This window comes from Labeo rohita, chromosome 20 (assembly GCF_022985175.1).
Source record: "Labeo rohita strain BAU-BD-2019 chromosome 20, IGBB_LRoh.1.0, whole genome shotgun sequence".
Taxonomy (NCBI): domain Eukaryota; kingdom Metazoa; phylum Chordata; class Actinopteri; order Cypriniformes; family Cyprinidae; genus Labeo; species Labeo rohita.
The window spans coordinates 17351464-17372800 of NC_066888.1; the positions used below are offsets into that span (position 1 = coordinate 17351464).

Sequence of the window (21337 nt, forward strand, 5' to 3'; positions counted from 1 at the left end):
GTTACACATGTTTTTTTTTTCTTAAAATACACGTGATGCTTGGCAAAAAAGCAAGAAGGAAATGGAAAGCCACAAACGTGCCATTTACAATGCAGTGTGCTGTAGTCCGGTAGCCGGTGCTCCAAACGGTCACGTTTTCGGTCTGTGGGCATGTTAGGGGGACGAATGTGATAGACTTGAGAGGTGGGGGCTAAACACACGTTCCACCAATCAGAGGCAGTTACTAGGCGGGTCTGAGATCGCGTTCGACCAATCACAGCCATCCCACCTGACGACCGTCAATCAGCTGAGTTCTTTTCCCGTTGATTCTACAGTGTAGCGAGAGTTCGCTTCTCGTGCCTGCTTAGGGACGCGATCGGTCGCGTAGTTCTGCGCAAAATAATGTTCAGATTTTGGACCAGAAGCTCTAGACGAAGTTCAGCGACTGTTTTAAACAACCGTACATCCTACTTTTACCGGTCAAGAGAATGTAGCGGTCATCCGAGGATCTCGGGTAAATTAATTTCGTAGTTCCATATAGACAGAGCTCGCACTTTACCAAGTACGAACTAGCTAAGTGGCTAATTCATTGCGCATCACTGTGAGCTTAGCCGCGGAGGCTAACGGTGCGCGCTCACGTCTTGCGATAGTAGTTGGGTTGTAATAAACGCTAAACAACGAAGCAACTGGTTGAGCCAAACATAATGGTATGGGTCAAAGGGACATCACAGCGTTCGAGGCGTCCATGAAAAGAAAAAACGGAATACCCACTGTCTCTATGTGTCGACTGGATGTGGAGTCCGCTGTTGTGAAGAAGGAAGTTGAGCCCGGCGGAGGAGATGGTGCCCTTTCCTCGTCAAGGTAACGACTTTTAGTCGTAAACTGTTATGTGGATGCCATTTGAGCCTGGTCGAAGACGTTGTAGTTCTGTTTTTTGGACATTGTTTTATATATTAATACTGTTCAGCACTGCCCCGCTTTACGTAACAACACGAGTTAATGTTGACGATACTTGAGCTTGTGTAGCTCATTCTACGCTAGTTTATTTACAACTGCAGCAGTCTAACCAAAACGAATTTATACTTGTTTGTATCTACAACATTGTGTGTGAGGCTATAAACACAGAAACTTTTCTACCTCGCGTTTTCTTCTATACGTTGTACGTGGTCTCGGTTGCGTAACGGGGTCTATTTAGCCACACTGATGTTTGGACCCGACTGACGTTCACTCGTGATATGTGACTGGACTGTCAGGAACAAACTTGTTAGTAAACAATAAAACGGTGTGTCGTTATGATATTTCAGACACCTTTTCACAAACATGTCTAGCTAAAGCACTAGCGAACCCCAGGAGTGCTTGAAAGCAGGTTTCAGTTTTACTAAAGTTTCATAATTCGAATGAATAATGTGTAATTTTACATGAATCTTGATGAGTATGTGTTTCTTAGTATGTGTTTTCATATGCTAAGAACTCGAGGAGTGATTTAAACATGCAGTTTCAGTTTCAGATACTTTTTGGAAAGCGAAAGACCGTTATTATTGAAAGCAGCTAGTTTGGAGTTTAAAAATGATACATTTGTTTGCTTGTAATGTTATTTTACATAGTAATAGCTGAAGTGTACAGTATAGCTACTTCTGGGTATTTTTGTGGATAATTGACTTGAAAAATAAAAAAAAGAAATGTACAGGTTGGATTATTCATTTTGTTTTATTTGTTTTATTCATTGTTTGTATTATGCATTTGATTTCTACAGATCCTAACTGTTTGTTTCTGCAGTAAACAGCAAATCAGCAGTGCCTAAGCTAGATTCTGCTCTCTCGTGGCTGTCAAACAGGTTATCTTGCAAGAAAAGTTATCAGTTGTTCTTTTTAGTTTTCTTTCTTGCAAAAGCAAGTGACTTTTTAGAAGGTCTTCACAGTAAGCATGTAGTCGAATGTTAAAGCAGGGTTGTCAGCAACTTGACCGTTGCCCCTCAGTCATTGCTTGCTAATTATTTCTTAGTAGGCAACTATTCAGAATAAATAAATTGAAACCATCTGAATCTCATACTAGACTAAGGTTTCACCACTGACTCAAAGACTTACACCACTGATAAGACGATCGGGCTTCATATGAGCGTGTGTTCACGTCTGTCATCGTGACTAACACCCTGAGTCACTTCGTCAGTCTGTTGGAGCCGCCCAGTTCCAAAGCTGCCCAAACTAAGACATCCGGCCTGTCTACCCAGTGGTTCATTATTCAGGACTTAGTCGGCTTGTCAATGGCATTTGCCACCTACTCCCTCCCTCCTACTCACAGTCAATCCCCTGTGCTCTTTCTTACACTCCTCAACTCGATCTCTCTTTCTTCTTCCACTTTCTCTCGCAGACTAAGCTTTCTTGACGCTCCTGCTTGCTCTGGTTTACGTACACCCTCTTTCTTTCCTGCTCTTTTTTTCTTTTCTTTTTAAGAGTATTTCCTGTTGTCCTCTATATCGTGACTGCCTCCTTTGGGGCGGTGGGAGGGAAACCGGAAGAGAAAAAAAGATGGAAAAATGACCCACGTCCGTTCGGTTTGCTCCCGTGCAGGAAGTATCGTAACTTAAGCTGGCCTTTGAGTTGATGCAACTCTTATCTTGTCCTCAGAGTTTGACTAAAGAGCATTTCAGTGGTGTCTGTCACTTTTTTTTTTTTTTTTTTTATGTACTAACCACACAGTGATGGAAATGAGGTCCTTATCTCTCTACCTTTATTGAAACTGATGTATGTCTTTGTGTGGAACTAGGCTGCTATTCATTTATGTAGTGCTGTGCTGTTGTTCAGCCTCTTATGCATGTTGCATTATCCACCTTTTTCTTCAATGCGAAAACAGGGAAATTACGAGAACAATAACAACATGTAGTACACTGTAAAAATGTGTGCACTACAAACCACTGTGCTCATAATTAAGATAATACACTAAAATAATTTGGTAAGACACACCAATTTGCAATATCAAGCAACAAAATGAGCTGCTTTGTATAGCTAAAAATAGCTGGATGCAGATGAGACCAGAAGCCAAACCATAAAATTTACAAAGGGCCAGGCCCACTTTAATGTGAAAAAAGTGGATAGAGGTGTAGCAAAGTCTGTTGAGACTACACTTTACACGTTGTTAATAACAATATGATAAAAGTAATAATGATAATAATTATCAAATGAATTAAAAAATACATTTATTATTATTACAAGTCTTAAATAATGTCTGCTGATTATCAGAAAAGGTCTAATAAAAGGTCTAATGATGAGTTTAAATATATTAACAAAACTTTCCATTATTTTTGCCCCGCCTCCATGGTCATCTGATTGGTCCACTGTTTTGGAACTGACATGAGTGGCACTGCGTGTAAAAGTTTTAAAGTTCTGTTAACTTGACACGGCTTCTTAATCACGCCACTGATGCGAGGTGCTGCAAAAAACGTGGTAATATGTTTTTAATGGAAAAGTACTAACATGGATAAACTAAAATAAATAACGTTGGTTAGAGGTTCTGAATTTCGGTTTCGATTAGGGCTGCACAATTAATTAAATTTCTAATTGTTATTACAATTACAAATGGCACAATTACCAAAAAAAAAAAAATCCACTTACATTATTCTACTTTCTTAAGATGTGTGTGAGTGTGAGAGAGAGAGTGTGTATTTTTCCTGCAGGTTATCTTAAGGGTTTTTTTTTCTCATTGTTTTCATTTTTACAGAAAAAATTTTAAAGAAGAAATTATATATAAAAATGTGGCATGCGACAATGATGATATTTGTTATAATCGTGCAGCCCTACTTCATTATAGAGGTAAAGCAAAGTCTGTTGAGACTACACTTAACACATTATTAATTAATATTAATAAAAAAATGAGATGAAAGTAGTAATGATAATAACATTTTATTATCAAATGCATTAAATAATACATTTAGTTTTATTTTTACTATTGTAACAAAGCCCTGCATCTTGAAGAATGTCTGCTGATTATCAAAAAAAAAAGGTCTAATATTACCTATTTTGATGATGCTGAGTTCAAAAATATCAACAAAACTTTCCATCATGTACAGTTTCATACAAAATAAGAATTTTCAAATTGGTATCAGCTTTAAAGCACTTGTTAAAAAAACAAAAGCTATCAGTTGTCTAAAGGTTTAATGACAAAAGTAATTATTCAAAACGTATAATTTAACACACAGTCTGCAGAGGAGTGGAAAAATGTTCAAATTAGGGCTGGATGATTTTTTTTTTTTTTTTTTTTTCATAGTTATAGACAGCAAAACTTTTTCATCATGTACATTTTTTTTTTTTCACAAAATAAGAATTTTCAAATTAGTATCAGCTTTAAAGCACTTGATAAAAGTCAAAAATTTAAAAGGTTTAATGATAAAGTAAGTTTTCAAAACTAAATTGAACTTGCAGCCTGCAAAGGAGTGGAAAAATGTTCAGATACTCATTTTAAAGTGAAAGAACTTTCCACAAAATCTGTAATTTTCTGTCTCTGTCTGAATGCAGTAAAATACCCACAGATGTAGGAAAAAACATCTGGTTCATAATTCTAACGTTAAAATCTAATGTTGTGGCTTAATGTTGTCAGTCTACCTTGAATGCAATCTACAGTGAAATGCATACCATATTTTGTGAGAAAGTGTGACACATGCTAAAGCAAAACGGGCAGTATTTTTGAAGTCAGCACCCCAAAATGAGTAAGAAACAAGTATTGGATTTCATTTGGCAAATTAAACATTAAGTTAAGTCGTTATTGTTGTGTTGAACAGCAGTTATATGACAATAATTAAAAATCAGTTTTACACATTGACTATTGGACATGTTTAGATCACGTTTTGCTTATGAAAAATTCAGTATCATTGTATTCCCATGGTGGGACTTTCCATGGTCGGCCTCGCTTCTGATTCACCACTAGGTAAAAAACAAACTGAAGTGCCATCATGTATATGTGCAGACCTGAAGTGATGCAACGCAGCATACTCTACTGCAATGCTGCCTCTTCTATGGATTCCATTGTGTTCAGCCACTTTGATGGTCGTCTCCGTACTTGTGCTTATTGTCTTTGAGCTGCAGACTCTGTGTGCCACTCAAGCGCCAGCCTCTCATCCACCGCTGTTGCCATGGCAAGCAGACCACAGAGGCCAGTCTAACCAGAGGGGCCCAATTTAAATCATGCCTTGCTGCTTTAAAGCGGCGAGACTTTATAGTGACCAAGTCAAATTTCAAGTTGTTCAGCTTGCCTTCTTGGGGGAAAAAAAAAGCACACATCAATGTGCAAGCATCAGTCAGTGACCTTTTTCTGAACCTAAGCGTGATAAGCCATATGTAATATGAATTCTTCCACGTCATATTCTTCTTGATTATATTGTTTTTCCGTAGTCGTGGTGGTTTGCTCGCTCGCATTCCATTTATAGCTTTCTGTTGCTGACAGAGACAGGCTGCAGACCCTCTTCCAAGCGTACGTGTGCTCCTGCCGGAATTCAGCTGTGAAATCTGCAGGAATACAAAATGTCCCTTTTGAAGCCTTGTGACTGCTTTGTGGGAACGGCACCTATAGGGCTGAGCAGGAATGAGCCCGGAGTGCTCTGCTAGCGTGCATGGTTATATAACCGCTAGCCCCGGCGTGACACACTTTAGCGCTGCAGCCCATGCTTGTGCGCGCACACATGCATTCAGGCTGTTTCCGGGCATTGAAAGTGTTTAATCAAACTTGTTTTGACACAAATGATGTTAGTTGTTCTTTACTTAAATATATACTTCATGCTTTAATCGAGGTTCTGGTTGCGGTATCTGAGACTTATCACACTGCATGGCGGGATTGCAACTACGCAATCGAATGCATCCGTCTCACTTCTGAACACAAGAGGCTCTTCTTGGCTCCTGCAGCTTCCTGTGCACCCTGCAGTAGAGAAGAGCAGTCGGTGACCAGACCTGCGGGGGATGTCTGCCTTCGTTCAGAGTGATGGATGTAGGGAGGGGGGCGCCTACACCACAGAGAGCGCAGAGGTGGATAGACAGTCTCTCACATTTACAGCCCTTTCCACTCAAACTCCAGCTCTCTAGATCCAAGGCGGCTATCTGACAGAGGCATTATGGTTGGGATTCAAATCGTGCACCCGCAAGCCACATTTCACTGTTGTTTGTGCATAAACGTATTGGCCAAACAAAATTTGTGGCTTGGATTGGTAGTTTTGAATATTGAATTGCATACTTTAGAAACCTCTTTTTTAATGCTCAAAAATGGCTACTTCCGTCTACAGTGTAGATTTGAGAGGTAAAAGTCATGGTAGTCACAATACACTTTTAAAAATAATTGGCATGGGTAGTTCCGTTGCACAAAATGTTCTTTTATAGTGGACAGGGTTCTTTAGATTATTGAAATGTTCTTCACACTAAAAAAAAAATGGTTCTTTTAAGAACTGTTCACTGAGAGGCGAAAACTTCTGTTTGGAACCTTTATTTTTAAAGGGATAGTTCACCCAAAAATGAAAATTCTGTTATTAATTACCCGCCCGCATGTCTTTCCAAAACTGTAAGACATGTGAACATGTCAAAAACTGACACGGAAGAGAAGAAATGGTTTAATAAACTCATTTGTTTTTGCACAAGAAGTATTCTTGTAGCTTAATAAAATTAAAGTTGAGTCACTGATGTCATATGGACTATTTTAACGATGTTCCTACTACCTTTTTGGGCCTTGAACGTGTCAGTTGCATTGCTGTCTATGCAAGGTCAGAAAGCGCTTTCATCAAAAAAAAATCTTAATTTGTCTTCCGAAGATGAATGAAGGTCTTACATGTTTGGAACCTCATGTGGGCGAGTAATTAATGACAGAATTTTAGTCTGTGGGCGAACTATCCCTTTAAAAGTGTATCTTAAAGGAGCCTTTGCTTGTGAATCTCGTTCACACGATAGAAGGCTTTGCAGAGATGCAGCAGTAAGCATTGCGCTCCTGTGCTGCGTATCCTCCTCCGCTGTGAGAAAGGAGTGCTAATGAAGCATGAGCTTATTCTCAAGTGTACTGCAGTCGCAGACAGGAGGAGCTTGAGCTAATGCATCCACCTCTCAGGAAGTCCCGCTCTGGGAGGAGGAGGAGAAAGAGCTGTGTCAGGTTAAAGCTTCACGTTATCAGTCATGTATCAGGTAGCAGTCAAATTTCAAGGCGAATGTGTTTGTCAAGAACAGAGTTCAGCTGTAGTCTGTGTGCACAGACATGGTCATGGTGCTGTAAAATCACAAGTGGTTTATTGCATGCAAAGTTAATAGCTGGAGCAAACAGCACAGTGAACTCTGCACGAATTGGTAGATCATGGATGCATTCTCACGTGAACCAACCAACATGCAGAAACATGTCATGTATTAACACGTTCTTAAAATATCAAATAATTCAACCTTTTTATGACAAAGCAAGGTTAGTTCATGTTGTAAAGTGTGGTGCTGTGTTTCAACAGCATATTAAAAAATTATATTTACAAATTATTAATTCATGATGAAAATGACTTTGTTGCAATGAAAAATTCTTGAAATTAGTGATTACAATAAATACAGCATATTGAATTTTACGTGTGTGAAATGAGGCTGGTTTTTGAACAGTAGGAGTTTTAATGTGTTTTTTTTTTTTTTTTTTTTTTTTGTTTGTTTGTTTTTTGTTTTTTTTATAAAAGAATTCTCTTCTGCTCACCAAGCCTGCATTTATTTGATCCAAAGTACAGCAAAACCTGCTGTTTTCAACAACAACAAAAACAATAATATTAATAATAATAATAATAATAATAATAATGTTTTCTGAGTAGCAAATCAGAATATTAGGATGATTTCAGTAGGATCATGTGACTTGAGTAATGATGCTAACATGCAGCTTTGAAATCACAGGAATAAATTACATTTTAAATGTAATTTAATGTATTCAAATGTAATTAAATGTATTCAAATAGAAAACAGTTATTTTAAATATTAAAAATATTTCAAAATTGTACTGTTTTTGCTGTATTTTGGATCAAATAAATGCAGGCTTGGTGAGCAGAAGAGAAAAAAACATTAAAAATCTTAAAATCTTAAAAAAAAAACCCTTTTGACTGGTAGTGCGTGTATGTATATTTATATTATCAAATTATCCATATTTGTATTTTTTTTAATAAATATTTTTTAAATTTAAATCTGTCTACTGACAACTGGCGTATTGTTAAACAAAAAAGGGATCCATTGAACACACTTCTATTCTTTTTTTTTTTCACACCCTTTTTATCATTCCTGTAAAAAATTAAGAGGAAAAACTAGTCTTTAAAATGTTTTCAGGACACAAATGGCTTTACAGGACACTTATATTTGTCACTGACCCATCTATGGAATTGATTGTGCATTTGTTTGGTGATGTGCATGTGTCTCACAAACATTGTTGGTAAATGACATCCCTCTTGTGTGTTCTTGCAAAATACATTATTGCAAGTAATTATGATGCACCCTTATGTAATATTTCATTTTACTGCAAGGTAGGTCAGCGAAAGAAATGTTCCTGTTCTGTTTTTCTAAACTTCCCTTTCTGTTCTCGTCTCTAGGTACATGTTGGGCCGCGGTGTGAAACGTAAGCTGAGCACATCCGAGGACCCTGGCCAGGACTTGCCATATCCTCAGCAGAGGCAGCTGGTGCTGGACTTGTGTCTAGACAAGCTACAAAGCTGCCAGCGGCGAGCTGAACCCAGCCTGCACCGATCGGTCCTGCTGGCCAACACCCTCCGCCAGATTCAGCAGGAGATGAGACAGGAGGGGGAAACCTGCTTGCCACCAGCCCCGCTAGGCCCCTCGCTCCCTCACGCCTCCACCCCACGTCACTTCCCCGACCTGCCACCTGTGCCCTTAGACTGTCCTCCACCCCTAACCGGAGCACTGTCCCCTTCATTCCCCCTCACGATGGCTGAGGATGACGAGGTCCAATTGGGCGGCACTGAAACTCTTTTGCCATCCCTCGCTGGTGAGGACGACGCAAGGTCATCGGATTCGCTCTTCGGCTCGTTCGAGATTACTAATTCCACCAGCTACTTGTCAGACTTGCCGTTGGATGACATCTTCGAGGACATCGACACGTCGATGTACGACTCCTCTGACATTTCTGTCCTGGCGTTTCCTGTGCAGAGAAGCAGTGGGGTGGACGATGGCCTCAAGAACCTTTCCAGCTGCACCTCCAACAACAGCCTGCAGCTCTGTCTCTCAGATATTAACGACCTGGACCACATCATGGAGATCCTGGTGCGCTCCTGAATCACGGCTCGCACCGTTCAGCCATCCCAACGTTTTCTATGGGGAATGAATAATACAATGTGTTTTCTTTTTTAAAAAACAACAAACAAATATTTTATCTATTTTTATACAAAGGACTGATATATTTATATATATATAATAAAAGGAAACTGCCTGACACACTCTCACTGTAGGATAAATGCACATTTTAAGACACTTCTGATGGTCGAGCTTACGCCGCCATCCTTCATATTTAAGCAAACTAAGATATGAATATGCAGGGACTCCGGAAACAAATACAAAGTATTACCATTGACGCTTATTTATATTGGACTCAGTTGTATTTAAAACGAGGAGATTGAAGAAAAGCGGATGCTCCGTAGCTTTTGCAGAGCTAAAAGACTTTTATTTTTTTGTGATCTCCACTGTATTCTAAAGCATTACATTTACTGTCAGTAATTATGATTATCAGATCATGTCATGCACATGCAGCACTCACACTACCTCTCAAAATACCAAGAGCTCTTTCTCTATACAAAGACTTGTTACAACTGTATTTTAATGGATGGTTTCTTTCCAATAACTTTCAAACTGCTGATTGTTTTATATATGGCTGTCTGTTCACAGGAAGGCCTCTCCTCAAACGTTAGGATTCAGTCCAAAGCTATAGCTGTCGAAGAAAGATCTTTCTATTCAAAACCTCCTTTTCTGGTTTCAGAACGAGCTGTTGCTTGCGTCAGAAGTGATCTATATTTTCTAACCGCTTGGAATTTAATGCTATTTCTACTTCTCACGTACATGATTGTCAGACACACAGCCACCGTCGAATCCCTCGTATGAACATAGTGCCTACAACGGAGAATGAAGACTGCCGACGATGAACTGCACACTGTGGACCCGCACATAGACTTGCCTGAGTTTCCTGCTCTCCGAGAGCGTTTAGCACGATCCTCTGTCCTCTAAAGAAGCCATTACCCGAATGTGGGTCCACATCTCCTCTCTGCTGTCCTTCATTGTGATCTACACTGCAAAAAGCTGATCGTGGATGTCTGTGGATGCCTCTCTGAATGAATGTCCAGATTTGAGATTTAATCTGAACTGATGTCTCACCTGCTTACTTTTCACTTCATCACAAACCAGTTACTACTCAAACGGGAAGAGTGCGAGAGGGCAAGGGCCTTCATTTTTGACATCCTCTGAACTTCAACTTGCTGCAATCGAATGCGAAAGAGCCACAAGCTGCTGGGCAGAAACAGGGGGAGGGGAAGAACCAGAGAGCGAGATTAAGGGGGGGGGAGTTAAAGCAAACAGCTCCCGTCACGTGGAGAGCTGTGCTAGTGGTGAACGCTACATTGAGAGTTTGACAACAGCTGGTATGTTCGTGCTCGCATTGGTGCGCTTGCACCAGACTCCACCCCTAGTGAGGCCCCGAGGGGCTTTGATCTCCTCCCGACCAATCGTTTTTGTTTAAGGGAGGAGCTTTGTTCTCTCTCTGCTTTATGTGGAATAGAATAACAAGTGGAAGCGGTTCAGTTTGGTCTTTTAGCTCATGGTGGAATGTCTTCCCTTGCCTAAGTGGCTTTACAGTCTGAATTTGAGTTAAATTTAGACATTCCATTTCAAAATACATGAGATATTTATGTAATTTATGAAATATATACATGTATACTAATTACGGAGTTTGAGGTGACAGCAGAGAAGGGGTTTTTGTTTTGTTGCTGGTTGCAACTGATGCGTTCGTCCCCCTTTAAACTCAGGCTCGCAGACGCCCCACCCTGCCTTTCCCGCTCACAAGACACATGCACGGCCATAGAGAAAACCTGACATTCACAAAGTTTACACTCAGATTTTAGGAAACATGCTCGATGGACAGACTGTGCGGTGAGACCATCAGCGACCTGTTTTTAATGCTGAAAGCTGTGGATCTAATGAGTGTGTAGCTTTTTAAGCTTTGTAAGCTTGATCAGTTTGTTTATTTTTCTCTTTTTTTTTTTTTTTTTTTTTTTTTGTTTGTGTTGTGTACATATATTTGTATTTATATATATTTTACTTGTGTTTTGACATTTTCTTTGTTGACTGAAGATCATGAGATAATATATTGCTTTTATTTAAGAGTGAAATATGCTCAGTAGACTTCGGTCTTTAGGAGGTTTTATTTGTTTTTTGAAGTGTGATTTGTACTTCACCTCCTCTTCTTAGTAATAATTCATGTGTATATATAAAATGCGGAATTATGAGAGATGTTTATTGTTGAAATTATTTGTAAAGGTTTTGATCTGTGCTGACTCTGAACTGAACGACGACGGGATTTTCTTCACTTCCCTTTGGACCAGGCAGTTATTTAGGCAGCTTTTTAACAGTTTTTATGCTAAAGTGGTTAATGAGGAGAGTTCATTTAAATGTAATGTCTCCTGCTGCTTGAATTTCAGTCTCTTGAAGGACATTTGTTTCACAATAATCGGCCCCAGGAGCCTCTGTTTTTTTAAACTCATATTTGTTATGTTTTAGTCTAGGAGCATGTATTGCAGTAATGCACAGAGCACCAGTGAAAAGTGGTTTACACTGTGTTGTAAACTTGTGAACGGCTTAGTCAAATAATGTATGGTACGTTTGATGTACCGGTTGCACAGAGAATACAAAAAGCAGCAAGAGGTTCTTAGATTTGCTTGGTTGTGAGGCACAAAAAAGCAAGCTTTAAACATCACCTCATCTTGTTAATTTGGCAATTATTTATTTTTAACAAGTTTTTTTTTTTTAAAGTATCCTAATAAAATTGTAATATCAGAAACCTCAAAATGTCACTTTGTCCCAAGTGCAATATGAAAATATGAACATAAAGCGCTGTCTTGCCTAATTGCAAATGACACATGTAGTAGGCCTGTAAATCTTTGAATGAATAAATGGCTAGATGTTGTTTTTTTTTTCTAATGATGACTTTACACCCTACTTTTGCTTCTTCCCTAGAAACTGTCCTTTGATCTGTTTTGACCGCAGATTTTTGTGAGGTTTGTAAATAATAAAGCATTTTCTTTTGCTGTCATATTCTATGCAATACATTGTAGCAGGTCAGTATGTCAAATAAAAAATGGAAATGGAAACGTGTTATGTATTTACTCAATCTACTTGAAGTCAAACACGCCTTATAAGTGATACAAAACGGAGAGTCAATATGGAGTAAACAAGGCAGTTAAAAAAAATATAAAATATAGATATACATTGCCCCCTAGAGGCAAAATCAATTAGTGCATATGAAGATATCGACTTACTAAAATATATTTTTTTCAGAATAATATGCTGTAAAATATCTTTTAGATGCTGCACAAACATAAATGGTATATAAAATCGTGATACAAAGTGTATTACTTAAGCTATGCATTAAAAATGAGATTTTAAACCATACTCTATGGGCCATTATAGAATTGGTCCAAAACGCTGTCCCACAACCAAAAAAAACGCATTTAGGTATTCAAATCTTAAGATGCTTACTAAGATCATTTTATTATCTATTCAAACCTACAATAATATTTAAAATAACAGTAAGGCTATTATATATAAATTCACCATTTATTGGGTACTTTCAATTGGAAGGTGGCTTTCCCGAACCCTTACCCCTAAATTTTAACTTATGAAAATTATATATATATATATATAGATAGATAGATAGATAGATAGATAGATATAGATATAGATATATAGTGTCCCGCATTTTCATGTCACTACCGAAACAGTGTATGTTTTAGTCCATTGGCTGAGACTGATTTACACTCCTACATTTGTCATCAGGAAATATTCATGTTCCCCTCTCTCTCATAGCTACATGGTGAGTAAATAGGCCCCATCATTTTGAGGTAAATGTGTTCAAAAGTGTAAAAAATCTGTGGGTAACTTTAAACACCTTTTTTTCTGCAATTAAGCACACTTTTTTAGGAGTTATTTTGTAATATCTAAAACGGTCACTACCGGAACATTTGGTGAAGTTTCGATAGTGACATAATTTATTTTTTGGGTTGTTATTCCATAAATTTGTCACTACCTTAATAGTCACGACCAAAACATGTCATCACTGTTTCGGTAGTGACAAAAGGGAACACATAATTCTCATATTTGAGAGAAATAAACAAAATTTTAGTACAGTTTTGCATGTATTTTAGTATGTTTTAGTAGTGTTTTTAATGGAAGGTAAATTTCTGTGTACTGTATACTGAATTGTCAACTACGGTGTTATGATAGTTTTTGGTTCAATGTATATTCAAACTAATGAATCCTTAACTTTGAAATCAATATGATCAACTTTATGCCTTTTACAAAGAAAAATTGGATTCAAAATACAACAAATCTCATGAATTACACTTGAAATATTGTTAAAAATGTAAATGTTATTGATTTACCTTTCAAAAGATTTTAATTAAAAAAATTACTATGTAGAAGTAAGCAAAATCTGAATAGGTCAATATAACCCTTCTAATTAAATTATTATTACGGTGTTTCCTTAGCGACAAATTTGTGGAGAGGACAAATATTATGCTACAAAACATTCTGAAAAGACAATAATTAATTGTACTATTCCTAGAAATGTGTACCTTGGATATTATACAATTTGCATATATACTTTTTTTTTTTCTTTTTTTTTTTTGGAAAAAGACACATTTTTTCCCAAGATTTTTCCAACTCTGACTTTAGACCCATTCTGTAGAATGGCCCATATTAAAACTAATTAAAAAATGATTTGCTTTCCGTGGATCTATTTGTAAACCATTTGAATTCAAACTCCAAGATGGCTATCTGGAGGCCGTCTGCACCTGGATCGAATTGCTTGCAACAAACAGATGCATTAATAATGCATCAACATGTATGAAGAAATCTGCTCTCGACCCCATAGAGAGTCTCAGCCATCTTTCTCTTCTTATTTAATTCTCTCTCTAACCGCAGGCCAATTAGAAGTGCTTAAGTATTTCAAATGCCAGGTTCTTCCTCATACACAACTGTGTGCCCCTCCGTCTGTCTGTTTTTAGTGGGTACGGAGCTGCGCTTCCGGGGATATCACTGCATTTTGCTGTGCTTGATAGCCACTGCCAAGAACAACAAAGTCAGCATAAGCGTGGGAGACAAATTACAAATTAGACTGACACAGGAAAGCGCCAATGTGGCTCTCACAGTCTTCCTTCTTGTGGTATGGAAGAAGATTGTGGTTTTCAGATAAATGTGATGCACATTTGATAGTTTTCTTATTGAATTAGACTAGTTTATTATATAATGTTGGCTCTCTAACAAATGTATTGGGTAACAATATTTGATTAAAGAATATCTAAATTATTTCATTTGAACAATTATGAACATGATTCATGTTTACTACACTTTTTTTTACATAATGTTACACACATAGCGGAACTAAACACTTTTTTCCTGTTCAGCTGATCTGATGCTAACCTGTCAGTTTGCTTTGAATAATTCATTTGATTTCTTATGTTGGCTATTTACCTCCAGAAGTTTCGAAAGGAATCAAGGCTAGACTTTGTATTCTGTTTATACTCATTTAAACACTTTCTAAGGATTTTTTATGTACTTTTAATTTACACAGTACATTTCCTGCCAAGACAATGCATTGAAAATATATATATGTCAAGACATTCAGTGATCTTTTACATATACACCTCAAGTATCAGAACAGGATTGTTAGGGTTATAAAATCAATGCATTTTCTTAAACAACAGCATGCCTTATTGAAGGCCAGAGGATCAAAGATCAGTCATTGTTCTTTACCTCAGCTCCACCTGCTGGACATACGACTAAAAGTCAATCTGTTTTTTGTTTTTTTTTAATTGCAGTATCACACAGACTATATTCTTTCCACATATCTCATTCATTTTCACACTTGTATTGGGATCATCTAATACCAGAAAAAAGAAAAAAAAAAAAAAGAAAAAGAAAAACAGATTCATTTTGATGGATGCTTCAGTAGTGTATGGGGTTTGCGTGTTTCATTTCCCTAGGAAAAGTTACCATAGTTTGTGCATAGTAACAAGTTTAACGTTGTAATGCTCTTCATAACAATTGTTAACTTGTAAAATGTTGCTAAATAAGAATGACTATTTATGAGCAGATTAAGCATCTGAAATCCATAAACTGGTGCAGATAGTTTTTTTCACTAAAATATTCTTTAATATAATTTCTATTAAAACTTGATATGGAATATATTTGTAATTACAGATTTGTAATGAAGTTACAATTTAGTAGGCTTACATTTAAAATATATTTACTTCAAATGTAACATCAAATAAGTATAATAAAATACATGAGCTTTAGTATGTTAGTCGACAGATCAAAATAAGTAGAGGCTTTACATAAAACACCTCCTTTATACTAAATAAGTGTAGCCTACATCTTTAAAGCATGACAAAAGATTATTGAAATATAATTATTTAAAATGCACTTGACATGATTACAAATTATTTTTTAAAAGTCTACTTAAGTGTGTAAACAACAGTAATTAAATTGCCTTTTATTTCATTAATATTAACTTAAAGTACAGTTGTTGTTGTTATTAATGTATTCATACGTTTCAGATATAAAGTACACTATAAAAGCACATTTAAAACAACTAAGCACTGTTCTTTTTTACAAAGGTGCTCAAACCAGTTGAGAAATGAGATTGATAGTTCGTAGTGGAAAGATTGGTTGAAATAAGGAGTTTTTTTTTCGTTACTGATGTAATGAGGATCTCTAGCCAAGAAGGTCCACAAGTTTCTCGTTTCTAGAGGAAGCTTCTTCGCCCAGTTCCGGTTCTGGGACTTTCTATAGGGGCTTTATAAAGGTCTTGAGGGACAGCTGCCGGCTGGTTAAGCGGACAAGTAACCTCTCGACTACTTCTTGCATATTTCCTCACTGCCTCCTTCGGATTTCCCCAAATTTAAGAGTTTTGTTTTGTGCTTTTTATATAAGCCTACTCTTTACGTCCTATACTGTTCCCGTATATTCTCATGAATATTTATGCTACTTCATCGACGCAGCAAATCAGCTGAGCTCCTCCTGCATACGTTTATTCTGTAATTCACGAATTTACATCTGTCAGTCCCTGCGCTAGTATCCCGCATCCGCGGTTTATCGGAACATCTCAGTTTTTTGAAATAATCTAAATTCTGTCATGGCCAAATGGGGAGAGGGAGACCCGCGCTGGATTGTGGAAGAAAGAGCAGATGCGACAAATGTCAATAACTGGCACTGGTACGTAACACGTGCATGTCCTCCAGTTGGCGACTGTGGAAGCCATAAGTTTCTTTCGCCCTTTGTGTAACATTATGGTGCCCCTAAAATCGCTGTAGGACTTGTATGAAGTGTCTTTAGAATATGAAATTCTATTTTCAAACATATGGACGTTTAATATTTATTAATCTAGATGTTGGGTTAAAATGCATAAATGTATGGATGGAAGTATATAGATTATGTTACTGAATACATATTTTAAGCATTATGATCGTACTATACTTTCACTTGATCATTTTAAATGGTCCTGCCCTGTGACAAATGCACATCTATCCAATAGTCTCAATGTGCGGCCAGACACTGTATATAAAAACAGATTAAAAAATGTTTAAGTCGAGTACGACATGTCACGTTACAGAAGACTGCTTTATATGTTACATATAGTGCCTACTTCTGATTTTTACAGCCATTAGTTTAGTTTTTCCAGTGTTTGCAGAAGCCTCTGGAATGTCCTGTAGCTGAATGTGAGGGGTTGGCACAGTCTATTTTTGGAAATGCATGAATGTGAGACAGAATTACACTCAGGGTGTTCTGAGGAAAAGCAAACAGAGTACAACTTTTGAACTGTCTCGACATGTGTAAAATGTTATCAGCAATCTATATTTACACTGCCCTTCAAAAGTTTGGGATCAGTAAGATATTTCTTTTTTTTTTTCTTTTTTTGTGAAAAATTCTCTTCTGCTCATCAAACATGCATCTACTTGATTACTTGCATTTACACAAAAATACAGAAAAAACTGTAATATTGTGAAATATTAATATTAATTTTGTCAGTCTTCAGTGTCACATGATCCTTCAGAAATCATTCTAATATGCTGATTTATTACTTCATCAATGTTGGAAACAGTTGTGCTGCTTAATATTTTTTTGGAATCTGTGATTCTTTTTTCAGGATTCTTTGATGAATAAACGTTCAAAAGAACAGCATTTATTCAAAATATAAATCTTTTTTAACAATGTAAGTCTATCACTTTTTATTAATTTTAAAAGTATTAATTTCTCTGCAAAAAAAGAAAGAATAAAACTTACTGATCACAACCTTTTAAATGGTAGTTTGTATTTTAAAAAAAGATTTATATTTTGAATAAAGAATAAATGCTGTTCTTAATTTATTAAAGAATCCTGAAAATAGTATCACGGGTTCCAATAAAATATTAGGCAGCACAAGCGTTTTCAACATTAATAATAATTCAGCATATTCAAATAATTTCTGAAGGATCATGTGACATTGAAGACTGGAGGAATGATGCTGAAAATCCAGCTTTGAATCACTGGAATAAATTAGATTTTAATGTATATTAACATAGAAAAACTTTATTTTACATCATAATAATATTTCACAATATTTCTGTATTTTTGATCAAATAAAAAGATTCTTGATGAGCATAAGAAACTTCTTTAAAAAACATTAAAAATCTTACTGATCCCAAACTTTTGAATGGCAGTGTAGATAACCTGTATACATAAGTAGCATTATATATACACACATTTACTCCCCTATAGAATTTGGAAAAACTCCAATGAGTAGTAGTTGCATAGTTCTCTTTTGATACTAAATTATATGCTAATTCTATCAAATAAACTGTTTAGAAATATTAATTTTTCTTAATCTTATTACAGGACAGAGAGAGATGTCACAAGCTGGTCTCAAGATGCAATAAATGGTCTCCTTCTTGGGCTTCGTGTAGAGGGTGAAGCAGGCTCATGCGAGATCACAGACGTAACCAATATAGATGGCGAGGCCTCTATCAACAACCGCAAAGGGAAACTCATCTACTTCTATGAGTGGGTTGTTAAAGCCTCGTGGACTGGTGAGTCAAAGTTCTGTTTGTACATGCGACATAATAACTGAAAGTCCTGCTGAAATCAAAGATGGTTTTCTTCACTGTAGGTACAAATAAAATGGGAATCAAATATAAAGGCACTGTGGAAATACCAAATCTCTCGGATGAAAATGACATGGATGACTTAGATGTAAGTGAACCTCTCTTCCGAATAAAGACTCTTTCTATACAAGAGAGCATGTTGAATGAAAATCTAACTTGTGTTTGTTTGTACAGATTTCTGTTTCGCTCTGTAAAGACCAGCCAAGCACACCGCTGACTGATCTCATGAGAAAGGAGGGAGTCAAGAAAATCAGAATGGCACTGGGCAACTATGTCAAGCATCTCAAAACAGGTGACGGCTCTAAAACGTTGTCTATTAGTAATTTCTGCTTTGTTTTATTTGTGCAGTTCATCACGTTCTCTAACTTGTTTTACAGAGTTCTCTCAGGGTATGATTTTACCAACAGAAAAAGCGCTCAACAAACAGAACGAGGAGACACAAGCCAAGGTCCAACTAGACAAAACCCAAGTAAGTTCTTGTAAATTTTTCTGGTAGCACAAATACATGCTAGATGTACATCCACCCTGTATTTGGAATCAAGTGATATTTGTGCACCTGCTGTATCAAAACTGAGTATTTATGTTTTGGCCCACCCACAGATTGGATCCTCCACAACAAAAAATGCTCCCAACACTGGAGTTAAAATTTCAACAGTGTCTTTAACAATGAAAGACAGCTTCCTTACCTCACCAGAAGAGCTGTACAGAGTTTTCTTAACCCAAGAGGTCAGAATCAAACTCCTCTCTTGTCTTGTCAGTCCATACAAATGCAAACAAATCAGTAAATGTGGATGTATCCTGATGTTCTTTTATGCATAGATTATATGATGTTAAACTCACTTGCTCCTTGTCTTTCCACGTGTGTAGATGGTACAAGCATTTACACACCTTGCTGCTTTTGTGGATGGGTGCTCGGGTGGCAAATTCCGGCTGCTGGAAGGAAATGTTCTTGGGCAGTTTGCAGAACTGGTGAGAATTAACTTCTTATAATGATTTAAAAGGTTATATCAATTAATTTGGTTTGATTAATTTCTCTGGTGAGAATTTCGCTTGATTTTTATAAGTTTCTGTAATGAAGCATTATTTTTAAAATATATATATATATTTTTTTTAAATTGCCCTTTTCCCTTTAGATCCCAGACCAGAAAATTGTCATGAAATGGAGGTTTTCAAGTTGGCCAGCTGGTATGGTTTATTTATTTATGAAATATATTTGTGTAGTCTTAAAAATTGTTTATAAACCCACATACCATGTTTAATATTAGGAATCATAATATTCTTCTATATTATTATTATTTTTTTTATATATATTACTTGTTTAGTATACATTAAAAATTTGGGATCAGTAAGACTGTTTTGTTTCTTATGGTCATCAAGACTGCATTTATTTGGTCAAAAATCCAGAAAAAAGTAAAAAAATAAAAAGTAAAATAACTGTTTTCTATGTTAATATATATTTGAGAATGTAATTTATTCCTGTGTTTTAAAGCTGAATTTTCAGCATCATTAGTCCAGTCTTCAGTATCACATGATTCTTCAGAAATCATTCTAATATGATGATTTATTATCAATGTTGAAAACAGTTGCACTGCTTAATATTTTGTTGGAACCTGTTATACTTTTGTTCAGGATTCTTACATAAATAATAAAAAAAAAAGATGTAATAATATAAACTACAATTTAAAAGTTTGTGGTCAGTAAATTTTTATTCTTTCTTTTTTAATTAAAATTAATACTTTTACTCTTGTTACATTGATAAAAAGTCACTGAAAAAGTAATAAATATATTGATAAAAATGATCAAAAGTGATATCAAAGATTTAAATGGTTAGAAAAGAATTCTATTTTTAATAAATGCTGTTCTTTTTAACTTTTTATTCATCAAAGAATCTGGAAAAAAAAGTCACAGGTTCCAAAAAAACAGCTTTGAAAATAAAAGTAATAAATCATATTAGAACGATTTCTGAAGGATCATGTGACACTGAAGACTGGAGTAATGGCTGATGAAAATTCAGCTTTGCATCACAGAAATAAATTAGATTTTAAAATATATTAAAGTAGAAAACCATTATGTTAAACTGTAATAATATTACTGTTTATTTTCTGTATTTTTGATCAAGTAAATCCCAAACTTTTGAACAGCAATGTATACTAAGGAAAGCCTATGAATGTTTTGCTCATTGTCGATTGTTTATAGCCAATGTTCATCATAGTGTTGGATCTGTTTGCTTTAATCTGAGTTATGATTTCTTTCTAACTCTCTTTCAGGACACGCAGCAACCGTCATTTTAAATTTCATCAATCAAGGCAGTGAGACAGAGCTTATTATGGAGGCCAGAGGAGTCCCCAGCAATGAGGAGGAAAGAATGAAAGAGGGCTGGCAGAGATACTATTTTGATGCCATTAAACAGACATTTGGTTATGGAGCACGTCTCTGCTGAGCCAGTGTTATGCCATGCCAGAAACTCGGGACATAATACAAATAACTTAAAAAGAAGAAAGGACACCTGTGAACATGTGCCACTTGTTGTATACCCTACCTGCACTAGTTAAATACCCACAAACATCTGTGCCTTTACAATGAAAAACAGGCTCCTAGATTCTTTTTGTATTTGTTATTGCAATTGCATTAGAGCTTATGTTATGTTTGAAAGTAACATATATGTTTGAATGTTATATCTGGGCATTCCAGATATAGATAATGAAGTATTTAAAATATTTTATATGTGAAAATATGTTTGCCTGTGATGAAGTGAAAGTGGCATTGATTGTATGATCATGATACCTCTTAAACACATTGTCAAGTCTGAGTTGTAATAAAATAATAAAACGAGAAATAAATGTTTTAACTTATAAGAGCCTCAGAACATTCACACGAACCATTAGAATATTTGTAGGCTATTTAAAATATTTATTTCTAATAATAATGTAATAGTTGATATCTCCCGTGCTGTTTACTTCACACCCGGCTGAGAGA

General features: G+C 36.2%; 2 protein-coding genes across 2 annotated transcripts; both read left to right on the forward strand.

Moving 5' to 3' along the window:
- The first annotated feature begins 187 nt into the window (after window positions 1–187).
- si:dkey-177p2.6 (uncharacterized protein LOC568712 homolog) lies at window positions 188–12313 on the forward strand. The gene is made up of 2 exons (XM_051139065.1): window positions 188–840; window positions 8537–12313. Exons 1-2 carry the CDS (start codon window positions 689–691, stop codon window positions 9234–9236), a joined length of 852 nt encoding a protein of 283 aa, XP_050995022.1. The 5' UTR covers window positions 188–688; the 3' UTR covers window positions 9237–12313.
- Window positions 12314–16046: 3733 nt separating this feature from the next.
- On the forward strand, window positions 16047–21209 carry ahsa1a (AHA1, activator of heat shock protein ATPase homolog 1a). Its single transcript, XM_051139071.1, has 9 exons — window positions 16047–16436; window positions 18096–18286; window positions 18367–18449; window positions 18536–18653; window positions 18739–18830; window positions 18962–19087; window positions 19229–19330; window positions 19495–19546; window positions 20629–21209. Exons 1-9 carry the CDS (start codon window positions 16357–16359, stop codon window positions 20799–20801), a joined length of 1017 nt encoding a protein of 338 aa, XP_050995028.1. The 5' UTR covers window positions 16047–16356; the 3' UTR covers window positions 20802–21209.
- Window positions 21210–21337: the final 128 nt, after the last annotated feature.